The sequence below is a fragment of the Penicillium arizonense genome (genome assembly GCF_001773325.1).
Source record: "Penicillium arizonense strain CBS 141311 chromosome Unknown PENARI_contig013, whole genome shotgun sequence".
Taxonomy (NCBI): Eukaryota; Fungi; Ascomycota; class Eurotiomycetes; order Eurotiales; family Aspergillaceae; genus Penicillium; species Penicillium arizonense.
Window position 1 is genome coordinate 200,132 of NW_019173290.1, and position 25,011 is coordinate 225,142.

General features: G+C 48.7%; 14 protein-coding genes across 14 annotated transcripts; 9 read left to right on the forward strand and 5 right to left on the reverse strand.

Annotated features, from left to right (window-relative positions):
• Window positions 1-284: 284 nt before the first annotated feature.
• On the forward strand, window positions 285-1,538 carry PENARI_c013G01561 (uncharacterized protein; the record flags this gene model as incomplete). Its single annotated transcript, XM_022633127.1, has 3 exons — window positions 285-475; window positions 525-700; window positions 766-1,538. 3 exons carry the CDS (start codon window positions 285-287, stop codon window positions 1,536-1,538), a joined length of 1,140 nt encoding a protein of 379 aa, XP_022486799.1.
• A 1,061-nt stretch (window positions 1,539-2,599) lies between these two features.
• Window positions 2,600-4,041, forward strand: PENARI_c013G11905 (nucleoside transmembrane transporter FUN26; the record flags this gene model as incomplete). The annotated part of the gene is made up of 2 exons (XM_022633375.1): window positions 2,600-2,769; window positions 2,847-4,041. 2 exons carry the CDS (start codon window positions 2,600-2,602, stop codon window positions 4,039-4,041), a joined length of 1,365 nt encoding a protein of 454 aa, XP_022486820.1.
• A 512-nt stretch (window positions 4,042-4,553) lies between these two features.
• Window positions 4,554-6,382, forward strand: PENARI_c013G03373 (cytochrome P450; the record flags this gene model as incomplete). The annotated part of the gene is made up of 4 exons (XM_022633167.1): window positions 4,554-4,646; window positions 4,714-5,829; window positions 5,976-6,145; window positions 6,214-6,382. 4 exons carry the CDS (start codon window positions 4,554-4,556, stop codon window positions 6,380-6,382), a joined length of 1,548 nt encoding a protein of 515 aa, XP_022486841.1.
• Window positions 6,383-7,077: 695 nt separating this feature from the next.
• PENARI_c013G01201 (uncharacterized protein) lies at window positions 7,078-9,056 on the reverse strand (the record flags this gene model as incomplete). Its single annotated transcript, XM_022633116.1, has 2 exons — window positions 7,078-7,516; window positions 7,570-9,056. 2 exons carry the CDS (start codon window positions 9,054-9,056, stop codon window positions 7,078-7,080), a joined length of 1,926 nt encoding a protein of 641 aa, XP_022486909.1.
• Window positions 9,057-10,090: 1,034 nt separating this feature from the next.
• PENARI_c013G04396 (MDM34 family protein) lies at window positions 10,091-11,831 on the forward strand (the record flags this gene model as incomplete). Its single annotated transcript, XM_022633190.1, has 2 exons — window positions 10,091-10,425; window positions 10,490-11,831. The coding sequence occupies 2 exons, from the start codon at window positions 10,091-10,093 to the stop codon at window positions 11,829-11,831; spliced, it is 1,677 nt and encodes a 558-aa protein (XP_022486808.1).
• A 403-nt stretch (window positions 11,832-12,234) lies between these two features.
• Window positions 12,235-13,637, forward strand: PENARI_c013G02335 (CCDC47 family protein; the record flags this gene model as incomplete). The annotated part of the gene is made up of 3 exons (XM_022633143.1): window positions 12,235-12,289; window positions 12,334-13,210; window positions 13,262-13,637. 3 exons carry the CDS (start codon window positions 12,235-12,237, stop codon window positions 13,635-13,637), a joined length of 1,308 nt encoding a protein of 435 aa, XP_022486853.1.
• Window positions 13,638-13,929: 292 nt separating this feature from the next.
• On the forward strand, window positions 13,930-14,953 carry PENARI_c013G10921 (chitin deacetylase; the record flags this gene model as incomplete). Its single annotated transcript, XM_022633351.1, has 3 exons — window positions 13,930-14,339; window positions 14,463-14,827; window positions 14,892-14,953. 3 exons carry the CDS (start codon window positions 13,930-13,932, stop codon window positions 14,951-14,953), a joined length of 837 nt encoding a protein of 278 aa, XP_022486899.1.
• Window positions 14,954-15,448: 495 nt separating this feature from the next.
• PENARI_c013G06137 (uncharacterized protein) lies at window positions 15,449-16,245 on the reverse strand (the record flags this gene model as incomplete). Its single annotated transcript, XM_022633233.1, has 3 exons — window positions 15,449-15,654; window positions 15,732-15,846; window positions 15,934-16,245. 3 exons carry the CDS (start codon window positions 16,243-16,245, stop codon window positions 15,449-15,451), a joined length of 633 nt encoding a protein of 210 aa, XP_022486846.1.
• Window positions 16,246-18,137: 1,892 nt separating this feature from the next.
• PENARI_c013G11518 (copper acquisition factor BIM1-like domain-containing protein) lies at window positions 18,138-19,055 on the reverse strand (the record flags this gene model as incomplete). Its single annotated transcript, XM_022633366.1, has 3 exons — window positions 18,138-18,676; window positions 18,740-18,811; window positions 18,866-19,055. 3 exons carry the CDS (start codon window positions 19,053-19,055, stop codon window positions 18,138-18,140), a joined length of 801 nt encoding a protein of 266 aa, XP_022486823.1.
• A 1,139-nt stretch (window positions 19,056-20,194) lies between these two features.
• Window positions 20,195-20,855, forward strand: PENARI_c013G05216 (uncharacterized protein; the record flags this gene model as incomplete). The annotated part of the gene is made up of 3 exons (XM_022633211.1): window positions 20,195-20,339; window positions 20,428-20,681; window positions 20,736-20,855. 3 exons carry the CDS (start codon window positions 20,195-20,197, stop codon window positions 20,853-20,855), a joined length of 519 nt encoding a protein of 172 aa, XP_022486844.1.
• Window positions 20,856-20,948: 93 nt separating this feature from the next.
• Window positions 20,949-21,520, reverse strand: PENARI_c013G00918 (VOC family protein; the record flags this gene model as incomplete). The annotated part of the gene is made up of 4 exons (XM_022633104.1): window positions 20,949-20,967; window positions 21,023-21,114; window positions 21,167-21,329; window positions 21,378-21,520. 4 exons carry the CDS (start codon window positions 21,518-21,520, stop codon window positions 20,949-20,951), a joined length of 417 nt encoding a protein of 138 aa, XP_022487017.1.
• A 481-nt stretch (window positions 21,521-22,001) lies between these two features.
• Window positions 22,002-22,748, forward strand: PENARI_c013G12302 (uncharacterized protein; the record flags this gene model as incomplete). The annotated part of the gene is made up of 2 exons (XM_022633382.1): window positions 22,002-22,643; window positions 22,698-22,748. 2 exons carry the CDS (start codon window positions 22,002-22,004, stop codon window positions 22,746-22,748), a joined length of 693 nt encoding a protein of 230 aa, XP_022486989.1.
• Window positions 22,749-23,032: 284 nt separating this feature from the next.
• Window positions 23,033-23,767, reverse strand: PENARI_c013G06704 (nucleotide triphosphate diphosphatase NUDT15; the record flags this gene model as incomplete). The annotated part of the gene is made up of 3 exons (XM_022633249.1): window positions 23,033-23,203; window positions 23,356-23,558; window positions 23,626-23,767. 3 exons carry the CDS (start codon window positions 23,765-23,767, stop codon window positions 23,033-23,035), a joined length of 516 nt encoding a protein of 171 aa, XP_022486826.1.
• A 741-nt stretch (window positions 23,768-24,508) lies between these two features.
• PENARI_c013G06933 (uncharacterized protein) lies at window positions 24,509-24,889 on the forward strand (the record flags this gene model as incomplete). The annotated part of the gene is made up of 1 exon (XM_022633256.1): window positions 24,509-24,889. The coding sequence occupies one exon, from the start codon at window positions 24,509-24,511 to the stop codon at window positions 24,887-24,889; it is 381 nt and encodes a 126-aa protein (XP_022486842.1).
• Between the last annotated feature and the right edge of the window lie 122 nt (window positions 24,890-25,011).

The following is a 25,011-nucleotide window of genomic DNA, read 5'->3' on the forward strand; positions in this document are numbered from 1 at the left end:
GATTGTCAGGGATTGCCACCATAATTAATAGTTGCCTGAGTGCCTAGACTATTAAAGGATGAATATGCGTAAGCCTGCAAAATTGGAGTCGCAAGTAAAAGGGCTGCCGAGCCCCAATGGCAGTGCACTGCAGATCCACCATCTAAGAATAGTTGAGACGGCAACGCGGCCTTTGTAAACATCTGCTACTCCTCCCTCTTAAGTCTACATACTTGTCTTATTTGTACTCCTTTATATTTTACCTATTACATTTCATATTCGATACTGTTATACTTTTATATACAATGCGCGCATTCAACTTCCTGGCCTTGCTGCCCGCGGTCCTTGCGAATCCAGTGATCCACAAGCGTACGACAGCATGCAACAACTCGCCCGACCTTTGCTCCAAGACCTATGGTGAAATCACACATCTCGGCGCTCATGACAGTCCCTTCGTGCGCGACTCAAGTACCAGTAACTCGGTCGCTGGTGACCAGTATGTTCCCCGGATTTGAGCTCCGCAGCTTCACACTAACGCAGGCTAGGTATTACGACACCAAAACACAGCTGTCAGCCGGTGTCCGGCTAGTAACAGCCCAAGTCCACAAGAGCAACTCACAATGGCGTCTATGCCATAGCTCCTGCAACATTTTAGACGCAGGCTTGCTGAGCGACTGGCTGAAGGACATCAAGAGTTGGCTGGATGACAACCCTAACGAAGGTGAGACGGATGCGCGAAGATACCCCCAAACAAACAAGCATGGGACTAATGCATTTTAAAAACAGTCGTCACGATCCTCCTCGTCAACTCCGACAGCGCAACCGCCTCAGAACTTAACACCGAGTTTACAACAGCAAACATAACAGACTACGCCTACGAGCCGACCTCCCAAAGCTCCGCCTCAAGCACCTGGCCAACCCTCCAAACAATGATCGATGACGGCAAGCGGCTAGTCACATTCATATCATCCATCGACGCGAGCACCTCTTACCCCTACCTACTGGACGAATGGAGCTACGTCTGGGAGAACCCCTACGACGTGACCTCCGCCTCAAACTTCAGCTGCCAACCCGACCGACCCTCTACCTACTCAGGCAACCTCGACTCTGCACTCTCATCCAACCTCCTCCCACTCATGAACCACTTCCTCTACTCGAGCGACCTGTCAGCCTTCGACATCGAGTACCCCAATGCCAGCTACGTTGCAACGACCAACGCGCCTTCTGGTGGAACTGGTAACCTGGGCACTGCGGCATCGGATTGCAAGTCTGCATGGAATGGCCGTCAGCCGACGTTCATCCTAGTCGATTTCTTCAACCAGGGTCCGGCTATTGATACCGTCGACAGCTTGAACAATGTTACCAACGCAGTGGGTCGTACGTCTGTTTCGACTTCGGCGTCTAGCTCTACCAGTGATGCTTCTTCTTCCAGCAACGCTTTCAAGGCGCTACTTGATTTGGCTCAGTCGGCGAAGACTGGGACTGAGGTTTCTATGGGTAATTGGATTTGGGTTGGTGGAAACTGGGGCAATCTCCTTGGTGGAGGTATCTCCTTCTAAGATGGTTTGTCTTCTATCTTCTATCTTCTGATCTGATATTGGTATTTGAAGCGTTTTGTTCTTATATTTTGGGCATTTTTGTCGGTCAAATGTGTGGGTTTGGGTCCTGGGTGCTCATTCTGCCTTGGATGTATCGGTATATAGCGGGTGTATATTTCACCTACGCAAAAGGGCTGGCGTTTGGTTAGAATACGGGTAGACTGGGATATTACGCGTGTGTCAATATATAGCCTCTATGAATGAAGACATGTGAACTTTTTTCAAGACTATGGTAGTTGCTCTTCTCTATGATGTTATTCATTAGCTTATGACATAAGAACCTACGCGAATGAAAAGAGAAAATGCCACATGCTGTCTATTCCCTGCCGGTAGCTACTTACTGCCAGGATGTATAAAGTATGGATTTCATGAAGTCCCCGAGTTCAAAACACTAGAAAACATTGAGACAACAGACGGTAACATAAAGCGTAGGGCCATGCTGTCTAATATAACGGCATAAGACAGACTGTCCTATCGAATTTTTTTGTAATCCTTACAACCAAAGGAAGAGAAGTGGCGTAAACGTAGACATTCTGATCGAATACCACTAGAAGCAATTTCAACTGAGTCACTATGTCGGTTACTTATAAGACGACATTTCCAAGGTTACATTACATCACCTGGCCGACAATCCCAGTCTGGCGCTTGGTATTTGTGAAAGATAAGAATAGCAAATGAAATGAGTTGGTAGATCTCGTTATCCAGGGATGACCTTGCCTGGGTGGAAATCCCCTTTGAATCTGTCCAATACGGAGTGCCAGAGGGAAATGGTAAACCCCGTAGTATCGGGGGGATACGTTTTTTTGTTCGGAGTACAGGTTTCTATAACCCAGTCCGTTCTAGATTATGTTTTTATAGATCGCCCGCATGGGCTGCATATCGTGCTTACTAATGAATCATCCGGACTGCCCAGCTGCACCTCCGACATCATCTGCCAACCTACAGCTCCCTGACATGGAATAGCTCCCTATTGTCTGCAATATCTTCCTTCTGTGACCAGGGAGACCGGAAATAAACCAACTATGGACAGGATACGCAGCCTCATGGCCCGTCCAGCGGCATATGAGCCGATCAACGAGTTCGCAGACGATACCGACGGAACGACACGAGCGCAGCGACGGGACGAATCTCAGTTCTCAAGACTAGAATATGGAATCTTCTTCCTCCTTGGAATATCCATGCTGTGGGCCTGGTAAGTGGGATCCAGCATCGGAACACGGAGAGCAAGCGCATCGAAGAACCATGAAGCTAACGTGGAGCACCTTATAGGAACATGTTCCTTGCCGCAACACCATATTTCTATACTCGGTTCCAGTCCGATGACTGGACAAGACTGCACTACCAACCCTCTATTCTCTCAGTCTCAACCGTCACCAATCTCGGGATCGCCTATATTCTAGCAAAGCTGCAGAAGAACGCATCATACCCATGGCGCATAACGCTCTCGCTGTTGATCAACTGTGCCGTGTTCGCAGTTCTGGCATTCTCGGCCATCGTATTTAGTGATGTGTCTGCGCGGGCATACTTCGGTTTCTTGATGGTAATGGTGTTCGGCGCAAGCTTGGCAACCGGTATCAACCAGAACGGTGTCTTTGCGTACGTTTCTGGGTTTGGGAGAGACGAATATACGCAGGCAATTATGAGTGGACAAGGTGTTGCGGGTGTGCTGCCTTGTATTATTCAGATCTTCTCTGTGCTTGCTGTGCCGTCGAACGAGGACAGCGTTGATCGTGACCCGGGCCAGGTACAAGACCCGAGCATGCCGCATACTACTTCGTCGAGATCGGCTTTTGTCTACTTTATCACTTCGACGGGCATCTCGGTGATTGCGCTGTTGGCTTTTCTATATCTTCTCAGGAACCAACCTCAGTCCAGGCAAAAGGTGGCAAGAGCGGACGATGAGTCTATTAATGATGAGCACGAACATTCCAGGACCGTCAGTCTGTGGACTTTGTTCACAAAGTTGCGGTTCCTGGCGTTCGCTGTTTTTATGTGCTTCCTGGTCTCTATGGTCTTTCCGGTCTACACAGCGGAAATTCAATCCGTCAATGACCCTGCTAGCTCACGGATCTATGACCCCAGCGTCTTTGTTCCCCTGGCGTTCTTACTCTGGAACCTCGGTGACTTGGTCGGGAGAATGGGTGTGGCTATTCCCGGGGTTTCCCTGGGCAAGTATCCTCAAGTGGCTGCTATCGTGGCCATTGCACGGGTCATGTTTATTCCAATCTACCAACTTTGCAACATCAACGGCAAAGGGGCTGTTGTGAAGAGTGACATTTTTTATCTTACTGTACAGTTTCTGTTCGGCGCTACCAATGGGTACCTGGGGACGAGCTGTATGATGGGTGCCAGCCATTGGGTCGTTGCTGATGAGAGGCCGGCTGCTGGTGGTTTCATGAGCATGGTACTCGTGGGTGGCTTGGCTGCTGGAAGCATGTTGAGCTTCTCTGTTGCCAGTGCATAAGTACAACTTCAGGCATCTGCTGTCAATATAATAGACATGTTCACATATCACGAATTACGAGTAAGGAATTTCCCCCACAATCAAATATTTCGGTTAGGGCATGCCCTTGTCTACTTGTAGACTCCTGAGTCAGTCTTAAATGTGGTGATGAGACTAAACGCGTAGGCGTGTGCCCTAACTTGAGCTTCAAACTCGAACTTAAACGGTATACTCCTTAGTATCTTTACCACTATATTCGCCCCCAACCATCTTGTATAGTTTTCCACCCTGTAGCCAAGGCAATGTATCTCTCGCCTCTCTTATTCTCACTTGCTATAATCCCGTTTCATGCGGGTTTTCCATCCCCTGATCCCAAATCCCCGGACCCCTGCTCTTCTTCTTCCTTCTTCACCTCTCCCCTTCCCTGCATCCGGTGTTTCTCACCGCCAGTCCGTTTGAAGCAGTGGGCTTGGTTTGGAAGCGAAGTTCTCTTCATCTTTGGCATGTACTTTACGTTCTAATATCTGTTCATAATGTTTTTTGATTCTGTGGTTGTGAGTTTTGGCTGGCGCTATGCCCTAACCGACCTGTCTGGCTGGAAAGTATTGTCCGCTTTTCTTCTGTTGGTGAGTTATGATGCAGAAAAGCAAAATCAAAACATATGATTCTCATCAAGGCTGCAAACTTCTATAGCTGTTGGCTTACAATGTCGGTTGCATCGTCTACAACCTGTACATCCACCCTCTGTCTCGCTACCCTGGACCCAAGCTTGCTGCTATTACTCCTCTTGTTCACCTTCTCTGGGATATCCAGGGTAAGCAGCACACGACTATGAAGGCCCTGCATGACCAGTATGGGGATGTGGTTCGCATCGCCCCGAATGCCCTAGTCTACCGCGCCGCCCCAGCCTGGAAAGACATCTACGGCCACCGCAAGAAGGGACACAAAATCTTCCTCAAGGACCCGGCTTTGTATGCACCCACTCCGAACGGAGTCGACGCAATCATCACAGCAAATGAGGAGGATCACTCCCGGATGCGCCGTTTGCTGACCCACGCCTTCTCGAACAAAGCCCTGCGCGAACAGGAGGAAATCCTCCAGAAATACGCCGACATGTTCATCGAGAAGCTGCAGGAAATCATGGGCAGTTCTGTCTCGCAAGATCTCGACATCACTCGCTGGTTCAACTTCACCACCTTCGACCTAATTGGCGACCTTGCATTCGGCGAGCCCTTCGGCTGTCTCGACAACAGTAAGTACCACTGGTGGGTACTGATAATCTTGGACGCCGTCAAGGCCAGTGCCTATCTGAAAGTCATTTGGTTCTACCCTTTCCTAGTCCCTCTGGTAAAGTTCCTGGTCCCAAAGCACCTCCTCGAAAAGCGCCAAGCCAGCTTCGATTTGAGCGTTGAGAAAGTCCGTCGTCGTCTTGCTCGTGGGACCACCAGGCCTGATTTCACCTCATACATTCTCAAGCATTCCACTAATGGAAAGGGTGTATCCCCTGAGGAGATGGATGCTAATGCGGCTGTCTTCGTTCTCGCCGGTAGTGAGACCACTGCTGCCCTGTTGTCTGGCTGTACTTATTATCTCCTTCGCAACCGTGATAAGTACGAGCGACTTCTACGCGAGATCCGTGGTGCCTTCAGCTCCCTGTCCGAGATCCAGCTGACTTCTCTTGTTGACTTGCCCTACTTGAATGCCGTCCTGACCGAGACCATGCGCGTTTACCCTCCTATCCCGTCCATGTTACCACGCATTGTGCCCGAGGGTGGAGCTTTCATTAACGGCAAATACGTCCCTGAAAATGTGAGTCGAGTTACTGATATGTTGTTGGGCAATTTGGAGCTTGTTTTAGATCAAACATCAAGACATGGTCTGATCTTCAAACAACTCTCTCGCGACACAACTAAATAACCATTTTGAAATATGAATTCTAACAACCACAAACCCAGGTCTCTGTATCAATTTCGCTATTCTCAGCCTTCAACGCCGCTTCCCACTTCAAGAACGCCGAGTCTTTCATCCCAGAACGCTGGCTCGCCGAGTTCAAATGCTTCGAAAACGACAACAAGGACGCCTTTCAGCCCTACTCATACGGACCCCGGAACTGCCTTGGTCAACAGTGAGTTATACTATTATACACGGCCCCAAAGCCAAAAAGAAACCCCAAACACTAACAACACCAACCAGCCTCGCCAACGCCGAAATGCGCCTGCTCATGGCCAAATTCCTCTGGACGTTCGACATGGAACTGCTCCCCGATTCCATCAACTGGTCGGACCAGAAGTCCTTCGCCCTTTGGAAGCGCCCCGTCCTCAACATCAAGCTCTACCGCGCTGGTGCGGCCATTGCGCTGTGAGGAAAAAAAAATCATGTTCTAGGGCATCTACCTGCGCAGCATACCTAATGTACCCCAAAAAGTGTCTGCCAATGTCCGAACTGAGAGAACTCTCATCCAGCAAAAAAGCGACCAAAGACTTCCCTAATTGTTAATTGTTAATTTTCTCTTTCTTTCACAGAGACGGGACTGAAGCATTCCGACAGCTTTTGGTCTCGTTTCTGAAGTGCTGGGATTGTTTTTTTTTTACGGCAATTTCTAAGTTTTATTCTTTGGTCTTGGAATTATTATCCTTGGACTGCAAAAGTTGTGCGTTTGGAAGTCTTTGGGTTAGATGGGAGAGATAGAGATAGATTAGGTAGCTTTTATTCTTATTTTTTAATGTTGGGGGACGGAGATGTTGACTGGGATCCTCTTGGGTTCGTGGTTGCGGCATGTTCTTTGGCTGGAAATAGACTTCATTCAATCGTTGAGTTTAGTAGATGGGTAGAACCTTTTCCATGTTGAGCAACATTTTGTATCTTATTCGGGATTAGAAATGAGACGATATTCTATGTTCATTTGACAAATGTTCATGATTTATCCGAAACAATGCGAATGCCCATAATTCCAACTCCAACAACCGATGTATGCAAACTCCTGGTCCTAGGTATATTGAAGAAAAATAAAACGCCGCAGTCCAATCTTCCAATGCTTATCGTATGCGGAATCATCAATCAGAAAAAGTCCTCTTCGCCCAGCCATTGCGAGTCCATGGCATATGCCACCAAATCAGCAGCACAGCACATGTCTTCGTGACCATGTTCTAGATCAAGAAGTTCAAGGACAGACTTCAGCCGATCCTCTAGTGTTGACTTGAGACGAGAGATGCAGGCCTGAGTTTGTTGCCCCTTAACCAAAGCGTTGGTCACCTTCTGGTCTTTCCCATTGGCTGTTTCAGCTTTGATCGTTTTCTTGTTTGGCGAACAAGGCGCGAGTGCTTTACGCTGGGGAAGAGCAGATGGTGGCTCAGGTTTGCGGTTCTTGAAGAGGCTTTGGAGCAGGAAGAGTAGCCAAACCAAGTTGGTGCGCGGGGAGTATTCCGCCCAAATGCCAGGAATATTTGCTGGCTTTTCTGTTTCTGCTGGGTCTCCGGTGTAAAGTGTTGCGCGCATACTAGTTGTCACAGTCAGTATAAACGTATGGATCAGATGCATAGAGTAACATACTATCTGTAGGTGTTTCGTTGCATAATTTCATCCTCATCTTGACCAATAGCATCGAATAATTGCTTCTTGTCCAAATCAGACGATGCAACCTCGATCATTCCATTGGGGTCATCGGTCAATCGCAGCTCCGCTCGAGAGAGGGAGTAATCGATAATGGTGGTTTCAATAGAGCTGAACCCAAATCCACTGGAGCATGAATGGCGTGCAATGTCCTGCTCTGTGGGAGGATCCATGCAGCCATCCTGCCGAGTAGAGCGGATACAAACGTTTCCCAAGTGCAGATCTCGATGCTCAAAGAGGGCATACTCCTCGGCCCGTGCCAAAGCCATGGCAACTCCCCAGAAGATATCATAGATCTGGAAAATCGAGGACCAAGCAAACTTCTCCAGTTCACATCCCGCATCATCCATTTCGATGATTGCCCAAAGTTGTGTATCGGGGTATGCCCTCTTGTTGGATGGGTTAGGATTCATGCAGTCGTCTTTGGTTTTCTTGTAGTGGTCCCACGCATTCTGGAATGACTCTGGGAAACGGCCTTGAACAACATGGATCTCTCTGAAACGGGCAAATCCAGGAATAGGGTCAAGGTATTTCAGCATCTTGACTTCGGAGACAATCTCCTCGATACTGGTGAATTTCTTGGACCCAGGACCACTCTTGGCTCGCAGAGGTACGACCTTGAAGACTCCATCGCCATATGATTTCAATTTGGCCAATTTGGACTTTGAGACCACCGGCCTGCAGGCTTCTTCGCGCAGATGAAATTTGTAAACTTCACCGTAGGAGCCCTCCGCTAGCTTTGCCACGTCGAACATATTTGCGGATCGAGAGGCCCATGAGCTGAATTTTTGGATACTTTGCGCAGCAATTGGAGCTAGTGCTTCGTTGAGAATTGGGCGGACATATTCATTGAATTTGTTGTCATGAATAATCCCTGACGACCGCCGAGAGGCAGGGGTTTTCTTTCGTGGGGCTTTCTTTTCCGAGGTGTTTCTCTTTTCTTGGTCCTCGCCAGTGGACTCTGGCGTGGTGTCGGGCATGGGGGCGGTGGACTTTGACGTGGCATCCGATGAATCAGCTGTGTTGGTTTCGCATATCCTGACCTCTACCATCGTTTCGAACTGCTTCGTTTCCGGTTGCTCTGGGGTGGATTCGACAGATGGTGTTATCGAGGTGTCTGGAGACTCCGCTTTAGGATAAGGACTCGATTGTTCTGAGGAGGTATCGACCAATTGATACTGTTCCTCAGTTTCCTCCGTCTTTTGAGATCCGGTCTCTTCGTCGTGTTGGGGGGCCATGTCTTCATCGATGGTCACTCGAGCCAGTTTCGTTTCTAGGCATTCGACTGGATCGACATTTTGAATTCTCTTGGATGTTGCGTCTCTATCTGGGCTAGCCTGGTCGAATACTGCTCTCGGCGCATTGGCTCTCCGTTTGCCATAGACTCGTCGCTGGGCGACTGACTTGGCCTTGGATCGGGATTCCATTGTCGCGTGACCTCCAAACGGGAGGTTGACCTGGCTGATTTGATTGGTTTCTTCGGAGTGGTGATATGCACCCAATATATTAGTTTGGTGTCGGTGCCGCTACAGCTGGGAAGTGGAAATGTCGTGCAGTGGGAAGTGCCAGACAGGAATTTGACCGCCGCGAGCTCAGTATTGATTTTTGTCCTAATCCGGCTAGCGTGGGGTTGCTCAGGCAAAAGCTGATCTATGGGGTCACGTGCCTTGTACTCGGAGCTGCAAATGCAGGGAACACCACGAGAACCATGCGACAGTTACATGCAATTGAAACAGATATTCGGGCATTCAGGGGAAGGAGTAGAACAATAACCCAAACAAGTAACGAGGCCATAGGGGTCATTTGTGGTCTACTGTTTATGGTATTTCTACCACTACTGTATTCTCCCTGTGCAAGCAATGTCTTATTTCCATGTGGTTGTCGCAATGATATTGAAATGTCCTCCTCACATAAGAGTCGAACGTGGGCTGGACTGCACATATGCCGTGATCTGCGCTATAATAGCTGATTCTGGCCCGAGATGTCTCGAATAGAATGATTCTGGCGCCCCTTTCTCCAGATTTTCATAGTCCAAAATAGTCCGGCAGACCAAGGGCTAGGTACATGCAACACCCGCTATCCCATGCCCGTGAATGGCCCAATGTCACCCACTGTGGGCTTCAGGCCGGGGCTGACCGGAAGTGGTGGAGGTCCATGCAGGACACACTGTGACGTACCTGTGAATTTGAATGCGACAAAAGTGAGTGAAAGAGAGGAATATGTAGATAGAGAAATAGAAAAGAAAGAAAGAGGCACTAAATAACAATATCTGTAATTAAACCGCATATAAAACCGATCAAAAAGTGAGATTGGAAGACTTGACTGTCGCGCGTGATCGGAGCGAGCGCCTCGGGAACAATCCAGTTTTTCTTCCTGCTGATCGCCTCCTTTCGACGCCTCTCTCTCTATTGTACTCTATCTCTACTTTTTACCTTATTCACCTAATGCTCAATGCTCGGGCATGGCATTCAACTTCAACTGGTCGCCTTTGATGGCGGACGCGAGTTTTTATACTCGCGCCCAAGATCTGCTCACTGCAGCTCTCAATAAATCGCCCAAACCCCCGATCATCGTCGACGATATTCATGTCACCGAGTTGAACCTGGGCTCTATCCCACCGGAACTGGAGATTCTAGAGATCGGAGACTTGGCCGAAGATCGCTTTCGCGGCATCTTTAAGATGTCCTATACTGGCGACGCTTTTCTCACACTAAAGACCCGCGTCCAAGCAAACCCGCTTAACACTTTTCTCCTCACACGACCGACTTTCGCGTCACCAGTACCTCTCGCTGCTGCGTAAGTAGATATCGCATATACGCGCGACATATTCCAAGTTTTAGCTGACCCTGTCGCGAAATAGTACCCCGCTCACGATACCTCTACAAATCACTCTCTCCGACTTTAAACTCTCCGGATTCGTGATACTCGTCTTTTCGAAGCAAAAAGGAATCACCGTCGTGTTTCGCAATGATCCGCTCGAATCGCTTAAAGTATCATCAACGTTCGATTCAATACCCTTTGTGCGCGACTTCCTACAGAAAGAAATTGAGGCCCAGCTCCGGATATTGTTCATGGACGAACTCCCAGCCATTATCCATCGACTCTCATTACGATTATGGGTTCCAGAATACCGCACCGGGGAGGAAATGAACGGCCAAGCTGATAACACCGACCAAGCGACAACTGAAGGCCCCGGCCAAGATCCATTGGCCAGCCCGCCTCAGGATCCCGTCGATTCCCACGGGAACGCCTTGAACGAGTCTGAGATCGCGTCACTATCTTTGGATTCATCGGTCGAGACCCATTCCCTTTTCTCACAGAAGAACCTCCTTCGCTTGGCCGCTCTTACGGACTCGCAACGGACCCTATCGTTGTTCACGCCTTCCATCCAGGAAGTGGTATATCGCGCCTGGACTTCTCCCTCTGAGACATGCGATTTCCCTTCGAGTGTTATTTCACCACTGAGCCCGACTCTTTCGCGAACCCATTCTCAAATCGGCAGCATGTCCTCGCTTCATGAAACTGCCAGTACCGTTTCCATGCAAAGTCGACCCTCTATGTCTAGTCATACGGTCAGCACCTACGGCCTGAGTCTAGGCGCTGGTCGTCACTCTAAAGCGCACTCCCGGCGACGCAAGAAGCGCGTTGTGGATCTGCGTCGTCCCAAGACCACCGACGACGCCATGAGCGTAAGCGACGAGAGCGTTGTGACCGAATCATCCCGACCCCCGTCTATCGCCTCGGCGCCTCTGCCTATTGTGAACGAGCAGTCGGACGACCCTGTGACCCCACCATTGGCCCCCGAACCTGACTCTCACTTGCCCATGATTCCCGAACGCCACAGGGCCAGTCTCTCCCGCCCGACACAGCGTCGGGACGGTGACCTCTCGTACTCTCTGGAGACCATTCGTGGATCGAAAGAGGACGTAGATGCCACCCCCCGTGCCACCGTTCGCGGTGGCTACCCTCAAGAGAAGGCTGATGCGGGCCCTTCATCTAGTGCGCGCCCGCCACTGCCCGCCACTGTTCTCCCGTTCACCAAGGAGGAGAAGTCTAATGACAGTGTCGACTCCGTACTGGTTGAGAGGCTTGCTGGTGAAATTGCTCGTCGTATGCGCGAGGATAAGTTAATGACCAGCGCATGCAGCGGATTCTGGAGCCGTCAACATGAGGATACCCCTCCGCCTGCTTATGGCCATTGAGTGGCCATCTTACATTCTGCACTCGAGCGAGTCTCGAGCATTTATGACCTTGATGATTGTTTTTAATTCTTGGTTTCTCCTTGTCTTCCGTTTCGGCTCTGTTTCTTTTCTTTTGGAGCGGGATTGTACAAAATTGGGTTCTGTCATCGAGCAGCTTTGGGCGTTTTTCGTGGGCTGCTTTTTTTTTACAGGATACCACACTCACTGAGCATTTTGAAATGGATTTGGTTAGAGGATTATATGAATTTCATTTGTCTTATAAAGTGTCCAAAATGGCCGAAGTCCAGTTCTCCGTAGAGCGGGTAAAAAAGCTGGAGACGTTCGCGCTAGACCCGGGAGGAACTTAGCTCCGCACTGGGACCTCTTCGATTCCTTCCCACTCCTTTCCCTTCCATCATCAACAATGGCGGGCATGTTCAAGAACGTGTTTGGCTCCGCTGGAGCCAAACCTGATGATGGTATGTCACAAAGCTCTGCTCAATTGCTCGCGCTAACGATCTAGATTTCGCCGACTTCGTGGAAGCTCCGAACCCGTCACCTGCGTCCCTCCTCGCCGATACGACCACCGTGCCAGCAGCCAACACCCTGGGCGCCGATGTTCCCTACACAGCATGGTACCGTGTGTGGGAGCGGACATCTCTGAGCGACTTCAAGCAGGAGGGCATGATCATGCCGGTCATCCTCTTGATCGTCCTCTTCCATCTCTGGGGCGCGCGCAAGAACCGCAGCAAGGCCAAGGCGTGGGCCCAGGCCCACGGCCCTGCCCTTCAGAAGGAGTTTGCCGTTGTCGGCTTCGATGGCATCGCCCGACAGGCCCCTGTGGATGACGAGAATGTTACCGTGGAGTTGACCAACCCTGAGTCGCTGCTGAAGGAGAAGTCGGCCTGCGAGTTCGCCGCGTATGCCACCGGTCGTCAGAACGTGGCCTTCCTCGATGTCAACCTCAAGATGCCTAAGCGTTACAACCCGATCACCTACCTTATGGAGTATGTCTTCAGCTTCTTCTTCGAGAGCTGGGAGCCCCCCGTTGAGAAATACGAGGCTCTGCTGTATGCTTTCGATGGCAAGGAGAAGGACCTGGTTCCCGTGCTTAACAAGGAGTCTACTCCTGTCAAGGTGCCTAGCTCAACCTACGATGGCTTTATCTGGGCTGTTGTTCACAAGAGCCACATGCGCAAGTTCCGCAATGACCGTTACGATGCCTCCATCACCTTCTCCAAGGATAACCCCAAGCTCCCCTCGTGGGTTACCGTCATGTCCGAGAATGCTGAGATCAGCGACACTCTCCTCACCCCGGAGTTGATCCAGGCTATTGAACAGGCTGGTAATGACTTTGAGTTCCTGATCGTGACTGACCAGCCTATTGACAAGCCCATGAAGTAAGTCCCACGCTGAACACTATTGTACCAGTATCTAAACGTATCTATCAGGATCGAGGAGACCGTTCCCAAGAAGCGCATTCAGCTCTCCGCTAATCTCGCCTCCTCCGCCTCCGGCTACTCCACCACCCTCCCTCTATTCAACCAGTTCCTTCGCTTAGCTGATAAGCTTGTTGCCTCCGCCCACTTCCGTACTGAGGTGATGCGCAAGATTCGCAACGTTCGTGAGGAGGAGATCAAGAAGCTGCGCCGTGTTGAGGAAGATGAGAAGGCCGAGGAGCGCCGCATCGCCGCCGAGAAGGTCAAGAAGGAAGAGCGTGAGCGTATCCTGCGTGGCTTGAGCGCTGACGAGCAACGCAAGTTCCTGGACCGTGAGGCTCAGAAGGGACAGAGACGCTCCATGAAGAAGAGCACTCGTAAGGGCTAAATCAGTTGTCTGTTGGCGGATTCTTCTTCTGTCTTCTCGCTTTCGCTTCGGTCCTTGAATGAAGAGCGAGTGGAATGTTTTATCCTGCGATTTTGATATACCTTTAAACCCAGATGTATTCATATATGTTGGAAGTGGTGGTCTCAAGACCAACGTGTTTAATCTTATTCAATGCAATTCTTATCCTGTTCACCCTCGGAAGTAACGAAGCTATACTTCCTGCCTCACAACATCCCACACTCTCACCATCTTCCACTTCGCATCTCACAGCATCCTTACCTACTCATTAGCAATGCATGCCCAACAGATTCTATGGGCCGCCCTGGCAGCTCTATCTCACGCCTCCCCAATCCAAAACGCAGATACAACACCCACCTTCAACATCAGTACCAACAGCACCAGAGCCATCATCCCCCTCCCTTCCCCTCTTCATCTCCCCCAAATCAAAACAACAAATGATCAACTGCACCTATCCTCCCTCCCCTTCGGCGTCTCAATCACCCACTGCACGGTCCCGGGCACAATCGCCCTAACCTTCGACGACGGCCCATTCATCTACACATCCCAGATGCTGGATACGCTCGCCATCCACGGTGCCCGCGCTACTTTTTTTCTGAACGGCCAGAATAAGGGCTATATCTATGCGTTTCCGGAGTTGGTTCAGCGGATTGTTTCCGAGGGGCATCAGTTGGGGTCTCATACGTGAGTTCTATACTTCCTTCACACTTTCTTTTCCAGTGCTCAACTTGTTTGCCATTGCATACATTCTCCTGTCTCAGAGTCAATATACCTCATCCTAAAATCCAAACCTAACCAACCTTCCAGCTGGAACCACCTCCCACTGGATACACTCCCCTACGCGGACATTGTTCGCCAAATGACAGCCCTGGAAGAAGCATTCCTGCAAATCCTTGGTTTCATCCCCACCTACATGCGCGCTCCATACCTGTACATGAACGCAGTCGTGCTGCAGGCGATGGCCGATCTCGGGTATCATGTTATCGGCGCTAGCATTGATACGAAGGATTATGAGAATGATGATCCTGGGATGAGCTGGCGCAGTTTTGAGAAGTTCAAGTTTGAGCTTGATGCTGGGGGGAATGTTGTGCTTGCGCATGATTCGCATGAGAATACTGTTGCTGTTCTTGTGGATAATATTCTTGAGGAGGTTGAGAGGAGGGGGTTGAGTCGTGAGTTTCTCCTTTCTTCTTTCTTCTGTGGGGTGCGGGTTGAACTGACCTTTGTGACTTTTAGCTGTTACTATTGGTGAGTGTCTTGGGGATCCGCCTGAGTTGTGGTATCGTTTGGGGAGGTAGATGGCTGGAGGGAGGAGTGTTCGTGTCTTTCGGTTTGTTGTTTTTTTAGTTCGATGACTATATTTCAACGGTTTTGTTGGACAGACTTTGTTCTGTTATGTATATCTTATACTTCATTCTTCATGACGCTCTGCGGGCAGTGCAGTCTGCATTCACTTTCGCTGATTACAAGGGCGTGGCAGACCCCAAGGATTTCATGTATCGCACAGCCTGGTCTGGTTTTCGATTCTTTCGCTCTTTCTTCAAGCCACTATGAGTAACATGAGTCTCGTGTCCAAGAATATCTTTATGGTTTCAAGAACAAGTTATGATACTAGCCAATAAACACAAAGGAACGAGTCTACTTCTCCCGTTGGCCAATACATAAGACAGGGACAGAAAACTGACCCAGCACACAATCGTACTCAACAAAGTGGAAACTCATCAAGTAGCCAATCTAGTCAATATGTATAACTCTATCTCTATCTATAATCCCCATCTCTACCATGCAAAAATCTACAACTTCCCAAAAATCTTAACCCTGTCCTCAACAGGCTTCTGCACCTTCTCCCCAGGGCCAGCCTCAGGACTCCCAAAAACCATCTGCGCAACAAGCCGCCACTCACTAGGCAGATTCCACTGCTTGGCCACACCTGCATCGATAAGAGGGTTATAGTGTTGCAAGTTTGCGCCGAAGCCTAGGGCTTCGAGACCGGTCCAGACTGATGATATTGTTAGCATTGCACGACTTACTTGAATAAAGGAAACCAGGAAGGAAGAAAGAGGAGAGGATACATACGGAAATACTGATGCATAGCATTAGAATGCTCAGCCCACGGCGCAAAATAATCCTTGAAGGGAGGGAATTTCTCTTGGAAGGGTTTGATATGGGCTGGATCTTCGAAGAAAAGGACCTATAAATAAACGGCATATAAATTAGACAAATCAATTACCACAGACGAAAACAAAAGCAAAACATAAGCTATAAAACATGAACATACCGTGCCATAAGCAGCCTGGAACCCCTTCAGTTTAGGCAAAGTCTGATTCTCCCACATCTCCTGAGAAACCTTCCCAGACTTAACAAGCCCGCCAAAGGCCTCAATGGCAATATCCCACAGTTTGTCATGCTCACCGTGCAGGAGGACGACTAGCCGTGTAGACTGGGTGTTGAAAGAACTGGGGACGTGGAGGATGGCTTCATTGACCAATTCTTCGATCTTGGGGTCTACGTCTTGGACTGGGCTGGCTTTGCCTAGTTTGTAGATCGTGCGCCTGTTCTGGGCTAGGGAGATTAGGGATGAAGTGGACATCCTTTCTGGGGATTTGGTGAGAGGTGTGCTTGTGAATCGTCTTTTGGATTGGATTTGTCGGAGGGTTCCTGCGCTTGCTCTGGATCTGGTGCTGTTCAGGGCTGTGCGGGTTATAGAGTGAAGGGTTGATTTGGTGAGGTGGGTTGCCATCTTATATGTTGGTTATGTATAGTAGTCGATTTGGGGTAGAGGTCAGAATGGCAGATGTCAGACGGGGATGTTCCATGTTTTATAGATAGCTACAGGGGCATTAGGGCCGAAGAGATGCGGAATTACGGGGTTTCGGACATCGGATATTGCGTGGCTGATTAATTGGTGTTTGCGCGCCATTTGTCAGAAAATGTTCTGGCTTACGAGTCAGAGCTTAACCGGAAGTGGCAATTGGTCTTTTTCTGCGAAATGGCCTTAATGGCATTTATCCCTATTGCCTGTACTGAGTGGGTTCTACTTATCTGTGGCCTAGTTGAGACAGGCTCTGAATAGGAAATGTAATTGGGATAAAGAATAAAAGTTTAAATCATTTTAATTCATTGAGGGTATCTAATGCTTGTTGTATGTACGAGGCGAGTCACTCTGTGAGTTAAGGGCCAAGTTGCCGGCGCGTTTATCGTTTGGGCGAAGTCGGCTATTACCTTGCAACAAGGCTGCCTAAGCACATCGCCGACGGAACGACTCGAGCGATTGCCGATCCCAGAGCCACGCGTAATTGTATGCATCCCTTAGTGGATAATATGCCCGAGTGGTCGACGATTTGCTTGTGTTGACTTCAAACATCTAAATTCTTCAATCAAATTAGCCATTGGTCACAATATGTTGACAGCAATAACAAAAGATATTTTGGCAGACTCAGAGACCCGTCTTGAAACATATAGGAATCAAATTTCACCATGGATTGGTAAGATATGATTGATCATCATCATCGCAATGCCAGAAACAGAAACAAAAAAAGAAAAAAGTAACAAAGAATAGGAATGGCATACCTGAAACAGCCGCGAGAGGTGGGGCATCGCGGAAACCATCACGGAAAAGGCATCCTTCGATATTGAGCCCCAAAAAATCATAACTTTTGAGATTTCTGTGTCTGTTTGGGTAAGTGGTCAAGTTGATGTTTGGTTGAAAATATTTTCATTTTTCTTTTTCCCTTTTTTTTTTTTCGCGATCATGTTTTCATTGAAGAGATTTCCAAGGAGATCCTGTCAAACGGGTGCATATTGCGCGCTGGGGCGCGGTTTGCGCGACTTGCAAGGGGGTTGCAAGAAAGAGAGCAGAGTTGCAGTGATTATTCTCGCAGACATTTCACAATTTATACGGGTCTCTTTAGGCGATAGGGCAGTGGCCCTACCCCTGTTTTCATTGTTTTCAGTTGATGTCGTCATTGATATTCGATGGTGGCCTATGTAATCAGGCACAGGTTGTTTTTCATAGTTAGATCTGTCACTAGATCTAGAATTGAGCTCTTCTATTGCTTGTTTTATATGTCTTTGTGCCACTGCTTAGTACAGAAATATTGGGCATGAATCTCGCAATTTTGATAACAGGGTTTTCGATGATATCATTTTCTTTATATAGAAACAGTATAACGCGAGGTAAAATCCATCATGAGCAAACATACAGCCATAGGCCATAAGCCCTTTCACATCCTCACCTTTATACAATCTACATGATTACGCCGAGGCACTCGAAAATATGCAAAAAAGAAAAGAAGCAAAAAAGAGAGGCCAAAGTGCGAAACAAGGTATGAAACGGTATAGTCTCATTCGAGGCTTTCGTGTACTGTCCAAAACTTCATCAGTGGCACTGTATAAACACCTATGACCCCCTGATGTAAAGTATGCCAAAATAGTACCCAGTCATCTCTGCATCCTCAACACATGCCATATCTGATCTTACATTCAGACTTCATTCGACCCATTTGACACCGTCTTCCCAGGCTGATTAGCCCAATCACTCATTCGAACAGCAACAACCTTATCCCGCTGCACCTTTCTCTGATACCTAGTCCAAAGAACAAACAAAGCAACAGCGGCCAAAGCCGCTCCAGCCACGCAGCCAACAACAATACCCGCAATCTGACCACCAGACAACCCACCACCTCCACTTGAAGAAGACGAAGAAGAGGGATTTGAAGAACTAGTCGATGTAGCAGAAATAGTAGAACTAGAACCAGTAGTCGTCGGCTCAGAAACATTGAAACAGAGAACATTCGTTGTGAACGAGGCAAGAGGGACATAGGTTATATCGGCGCAGGCATAGAAAGTGCTATTTGTCTCTGTGTCAAATGTTGAGAGGTAGGAGAGCTGGAGTGTTGCGTTTGCGCCGGATGTTATGTTAGAGGGTGGGTTGGGGACAGAGTAGCATTCGTGGCCTGGATTTAGGTCTGGGAAGTTGGTTGAGGGGACGAGGGTTGTGAAGTCGGTATTTGAGGTTGGGTCTCATTAGGGTTAAAAAAGTTAGTCTTTTTAAAGGTTTGGGAGTAGGGGATGTATGGACTGACTGTTGCTGTAGGAAATAGCTAGATTGACATTGTATGATTCGCCTTGAAGGACTATGGATACTTCGCCATTTGCTGGGGGTATTAGTATAGATTATATAGTGCGAAGAGGGAATTATGGATACTAACTCAATGGAAACTCTGTCCGGTTTGTCACTCCAGCAGAGGAGCCACAGGGAGCAGTGTTGTCTTGCGCTGCTCCCCATGCTCGATCAGGAGGCCAGAGAAACGCAGCTGGGCCCATGTCTGTGGCTTCAGCGGCATTTACATAAGGCGCATATAAACTTGCAAGAGCCAGTAGCGCTGTATAAGGCTGCATGTTGTCTGCTTTTGGTGAAGTCTGAAATCTTTGAAATAAACTTTACGAGAAATGTCGAAGGAGATTGACAGTGACATATATATTCGCGCGAGCTACTTCTTCTCCTCGGAGACCTCACTTCTCCGAAAAGACAGGCCATCTCGGCATCATTACCGTGTCCGTAGGTAGCACCTACACTTGCCTGAGAGTGGTGGAGTCGAACCAGAATCCCACGTATATTGGACTTTACTAACCCAAAGCACGCATCTCTCGGAAGAAGTATACCAATGGAAAGAGTCAAAGCCCGCAACTTTCATGTGATTGAACTGTCTTGGCGTAGCCGTCACTCCATCCCGTTCACAGAAAGTGAGAAACTGAGATGCCAACGGACGGAACGGTGTGAACACCACATGGAAGTGGAGGGAATTATGGGTATTATTGGTCGTAGCACCAAAGTGTCTAACTAGAGCCAGACTTGGTTTACTCTACGATGCAACTCTCTGCAGGGATTTAGGGCAAAGGCCGGAAGGGCTTGTGCCGGGGTGATGAGATTAGATTGATAAGATTAACTCCGGGTGATTGGACCCTCTTTCTTTCTTCGCTTCGCTGTACGTCGGTATTTCCGAAGTCTAGAGGTAACGGGAATGATTTCATGTCCGACACGGATGAGAATTCCTTTTTTGTTCTCGAGGTGTCATTTTTGGCATCGATCCGCGGCTTGTTAAATATTGTGTCTCTTGTGGTAAATTCATGCTCCCTCCTTTTCTAGGTATATTGAAAGGGTGTTTGCGTTAGCTTGTCAATTATCCGAAATTTGCCTTCCTTTGCTACTCTGAGACAAATTATCGTGGAATTGACTGATTTGTCGGACTCGCATGCTGACTGCAGTGTGATATCCGCTCAACTCGGGTGGGAAGAAAAATGGTCCACCTTAGCTAGCCAGTTAGCTTGGCGTGTACTAATCTAAATAGAATATTGGCGGGCTACAGGATGACCGGCTCCGGGTGGAAAGGCATCGGAAGACCATTCTATTGCGTTCACTTAGCTGAGACTATAGAACAGACTCTTCCTGCTGCAGTTTTATGATGCTTCATTCATTACCTTGCCATTACCAACTGTACTCTACTTGCTTATCATTAAAAGAGCTTATTCCCTCTACAATGCGTCTCTCACTTACATTGACAGCCTCTATCGCTGCCTTCATCTCTTCAACTGTCGCCCTCCAACTTCCCCATCAGAATTTGCTCTCAAAGCGCGCGGATATCACCCCAGGTTCGCTATTATACAATTGCCACGAAGCATGCGGTAAGTCCTATTACAAACATAAAAAATGTATCAAGCTAACAATTTCACTCGAAATCTAGGAGAAGTAATCTCATCTCCCAAACCACAGATTACTGCTCAAACTCGACCTTCACGGCCGATCTCAGCTCTTGCTTGAAATGTGCTCTCACATATAACATCTGGCAATACTATGGAGACGATGTCAAGTCAGCGGCGAAGACATGTAGCGATGATGCAACTCCCAGTTCTTCTTCCGCTACTTCGAGTGCTTCTTCCACAACTGCTACTGTAACCACTGGTTCTGCTACTGGCAGCACGTCTTCTGCTATAGTTGAGACTGCTTCTGCCACTGCTACTTCGACGGTATGTTATTCTCGGGCCTCGATTGGATATAATGGCTAATCATGGACTTGATAGGGCACCGTGACGGAAACGACAGCTTCCGCGTCAGCGAGTACAGGCGCCGCTTCGATCATTGAGCAGAATGCAGTTCTTCTTGTCCTGGTGGGGGCTCTTGCCTGGGAACTCTCGCTATAATATACAACGCTAATACTTCATAAACTCATGTCCGTTCATGGTTTTGAGATGGTGGCCAAGGCGTCAAAATATTGAATTGTCGATATCAATCAATTAAGCATAATTCGACACCCTAGAAGCCCAATTAGCATTTGAATCTTTTGTATCCAGCAAATAACTCAACTTACTCAATAAGATTCCCATCGGGATCTCTCACATATACACTCCGGATCTTTCCAACGGCCCCAGTTCTTTCTACAATCTTTGCACCTTCCAGGATCTGTAAACATTAATATCCGCCTATCTCCGCACGGTAGACCAAGAATACGCACCTCGATTCTTGCCTCCTCGAATGCAGCCAGGACCGTTTCGACATTCTCATCAGTCAAAAAGCACAAATCGGCACTTCCTGGCATGACCTCCTGGGCCTTGGGCTCGAATTCCTTGCCTGATTGGTGGAGGTTTATCTTTTGGCTTCCGAAGATCAGAGCGTGCCTTTTCTGGTCAGTATTGATACAGGACACCCTATTTGGAAGATAATACCTTTGAACGGCTTGGTTGAGGGGTGATGTAAAGATCTCATGCCGCATGCCGAGGTAGGTTGTGTACCAGGCCACCGTCCTGGGGATGGAGCGGACCGTGAGGACCAGGTGGTCCAGGGATTTTACTGCAAACTTGTTTGCCATTGTTTCACCAGATCATAAAATGTGTATGCAAGTTGGTGGTTGCCGGAAGATCCCAAGTGGGAATGAAATGGCATGACTCAGCTCATATAGGCGACTTCGGTGTACCCCGGGACCCGAGGTTGTTGACATCTAGTGCAACTGCAACTACTACATTTACATGTATATAAACCACCTTTTCTCCTCTGTTTTCTCTGTGCAAGTGAGGGGAAGTGGCTGACTCGTGTATTTGTAACACGAATGAAAATGTCTCATGAAACCCACCAAAGCCACTTATCTACCCCGCTGACCAAGTATAGAACAGCTTCAAGGAAGAGAATCTCTTGGCTGTGGCTCAGCAGTGAGATCGTCGGGCAACTGGACGGGCTAAATGCCGCAAGAGTACTCCGTGTCGGGCAAATACCCCAAATAACCCAAGCTATTAATGCTATTTATCCAAGAGCCCCCCTCACAAGCCGCAAGTGAAGCCATTCCAGCCCCCACCATGTCGTACACCTCCTACACAGACGCCAGACTATTCCACACATCCTCTTCCAAACCTCGCAAGACCCTTCGCTCTCCCCAACGCAACATAGCCTTCCGAAACCAATACATCGCCGAGGCAAAAACAGCCCTCGTGCTCAAACCATTCGGAAGCCCACACTCCGCATTTGCATATAAGATCACCGAGGATGACGGCACACCCACGTTCACCGTGAGCGGTCGCAAATACGGCGATCGCTCGTGTCGAGAATTCCGCGATGCCTCAGGTCTCCCATTATTCGAGCTCCATCGGAAATGGGGCTGGACGATCTCCTGGTCGGTCAGTTTGCCCGGATGCGACACGGCGACGATAGCAACGGGTACGCCACGCGTGGGTGGATTTGGCGGTTCATCTGGGAATTTGAATCTCAGTTTTGAGAACGCTGCTGCCTTTGAGGGGAAGCGGGTTGATGAGAAGATGCTTACTTTAAGGGTTGAACGGCATGGGAATGCGTTGGCGGCATTTGATGTTGTTGATGGGGATCGGAAGGTTGCTGAGATTAAGGAGAGTATTCAGCATAATGAGAAATTGGCTTTGATTTCTAGGCAGGGGTGGCGGCCTGCGCTAGATGTTATTGTAATGCCTGGCGTGGATATCTCGTTGGTGAGTGTGGATGTTTCCTGTTCTGTAGATTTGTAGACTGACCTTTCTTCTTAGGTTGCGACTATTGCAGTCATTGTATCGGACTGGGTGTTTGGATCGAAGTAACGTTAGTGATTGTCCTAAGCATACCCAAGCGTGTCAAGCAAATGCCAAGATGATTCCAGCTCTTATTCTTGGCTTGGCAGGTACACAGCAGCTCTTTGTCAACTTTTTCTACTGCAAAATCATGTTTCTTCACTTGAACTTGTCCTTCTAAAAGTGGGTGTCATTCATCATCTTGCTGGTCTATTCCAGCTTGTGTTCCGTCCAAATCATATGAAGGAGGCATGGATGCTCTCCTTTTTAACCGGGAGAAAGAAAACACCGTAACTGTGTCTCATACCAAGTTGTCACACCCGAAACTCCGGACGCTGCTTGAACAATTCCGAAAGAGGCATAAATAAGTTCCACCCCCCGCCCACACCAGCCTTCATCTCATCCCACGAAATCCATTCCCAGGCCTCACACTTTTCCGGCTCAAGAATCTTTGAAAACAAGTAAACGTAAGCCTTGTATCCCATCTAAGGATTAATGCGGCATAAGTAATATAATATAACAAAGCCGCAAGATACACACGAAAAAGCAAAAACACACATGCATACGGTATATTGGAAAAAGCAAAGGAAAAGCAATAAGACAGCAACACAAAACGCAATCCTCTATTGAAACTCACCTTCGGTTCCTCGTTTTCATGGATATGAGCTCCCATGAAGATAGTAACGTAATGTTTATTCTCATCTCCCATGACTGAATTCACGGCGGTCAGGAACCGCACATCAGAAATCTTCAGCCCGGTTTCCTCGAGAACTTCGCGCTCAGCGCAGGTCTCGAATGATTCACCGAATTCGAGATGACCGCCTGGTAGAGCCCATGTGCCTGCATTGACCAATAGGTGTCATAATTAGCAGCGACAAGGTGGAGCGTGTGTAGTACTACAGCATACAGGAGGCAAGAGGGGCGGGAATGCTAAGGAGATTCGGATAAAACATACCGGCACCAACACTTCCTTGTCGCTTGCCGATAACGAATTTGCCATTGGGGTTGAGTACGAAGACTCCAACTCCGACTCTGACTTGGGGATCCATGTTTGTTGTTGGAGGTCGAGCGGTGTCTATTATCGAGTCCCGAGGTGGAGTCGATAAGTCGATATGCAGGTCGATCTGCACTAACTTATACTGTACACTCTGTACCCCTGGACTGATGCAGTTGCAATGAACACCTCCGCAGTTATTCACTGTCGTACAACAATCTTCTCAGTTTATCATGCTTAAGAAAACAGGTTTTACTAAATATCCGCATCAATTGATTGGCTCCATATCAATATCTGCGTTCCCCTATGCAATATACACAACCCCATCGACCAAAATAGAGAGCAGAATATGCAAAAAGCAATTCTTCACGCTACAGACTCTGCAGACCGTTTCAGCAGTCATGGCCGCCCCTCCCGAGGTACATGAACATGCATGGAACTATAAATGTCTGGCCGCGCGAGCCGGGTCTACACTCTATCGCAGGAGCAGGATGGTCCCCGTGGACTTGATACAGCAGATATGCCAGAGCGACGATCTTCGCCGGGAATCCTGACTCCTTTTATAAGCCCCCATGAGGCCTATACTGTACATGATGTGATATGTACAGTACAGGCCTCACCCCTTTCCCCTTTATCTATCGCTTTGAGCATATTTATACCTCGTCCACGCCCCTAGCCAAAGTCAACAGTATCTTATCTCTCATCCAGCAAGCCTCCACACAAGCCAACTACTACCAAGCCTACTCCACTGCCATCTTTCCAACAATTTCAAACCAACTCAAACAACCCTACCAACATGAAGTTCACCCTCACTACCATCGTTCTCACAGCCCTCACCGGCACAACCCTCGCCCACATCCCCGGTGGAGGTCTCGGCGCAGCACCTGGAAAACAGCTGGAGGGACTCAACCTCGGGGCTATGACTGGCCCGGGTGCCACCCCTCCCCCTGTTGCCTTGTCGGCCCCAATCCCAGCCGCATCCACCCCGGCCCCGACCCCGTCTATTCCAGCGTTTAGCTGGCCCATTTCCGGAGCCGTGTCGACTCCTACCACTCTCAAGAAGAAGGCCAAGCGTACGCCGTTTGCGTTCACTCCTTCTTCCACTTTGCCAACTCCGTCTGCTGTTCCTAGCTCTAGTGCTGGGGTTTTGGCTAAATTGGAAAAGCTTTTGTATTAGGTGTTATATATGATGTTGAGCGGTTCAAGTTGGTCTCGGTCTTGGTCTTGCGGTGACGTGTAAGATGTTGAATTGTGCGAATTGCTTTGGATAGACTGGTGTATTCAAGGGTTGTGCTTGCT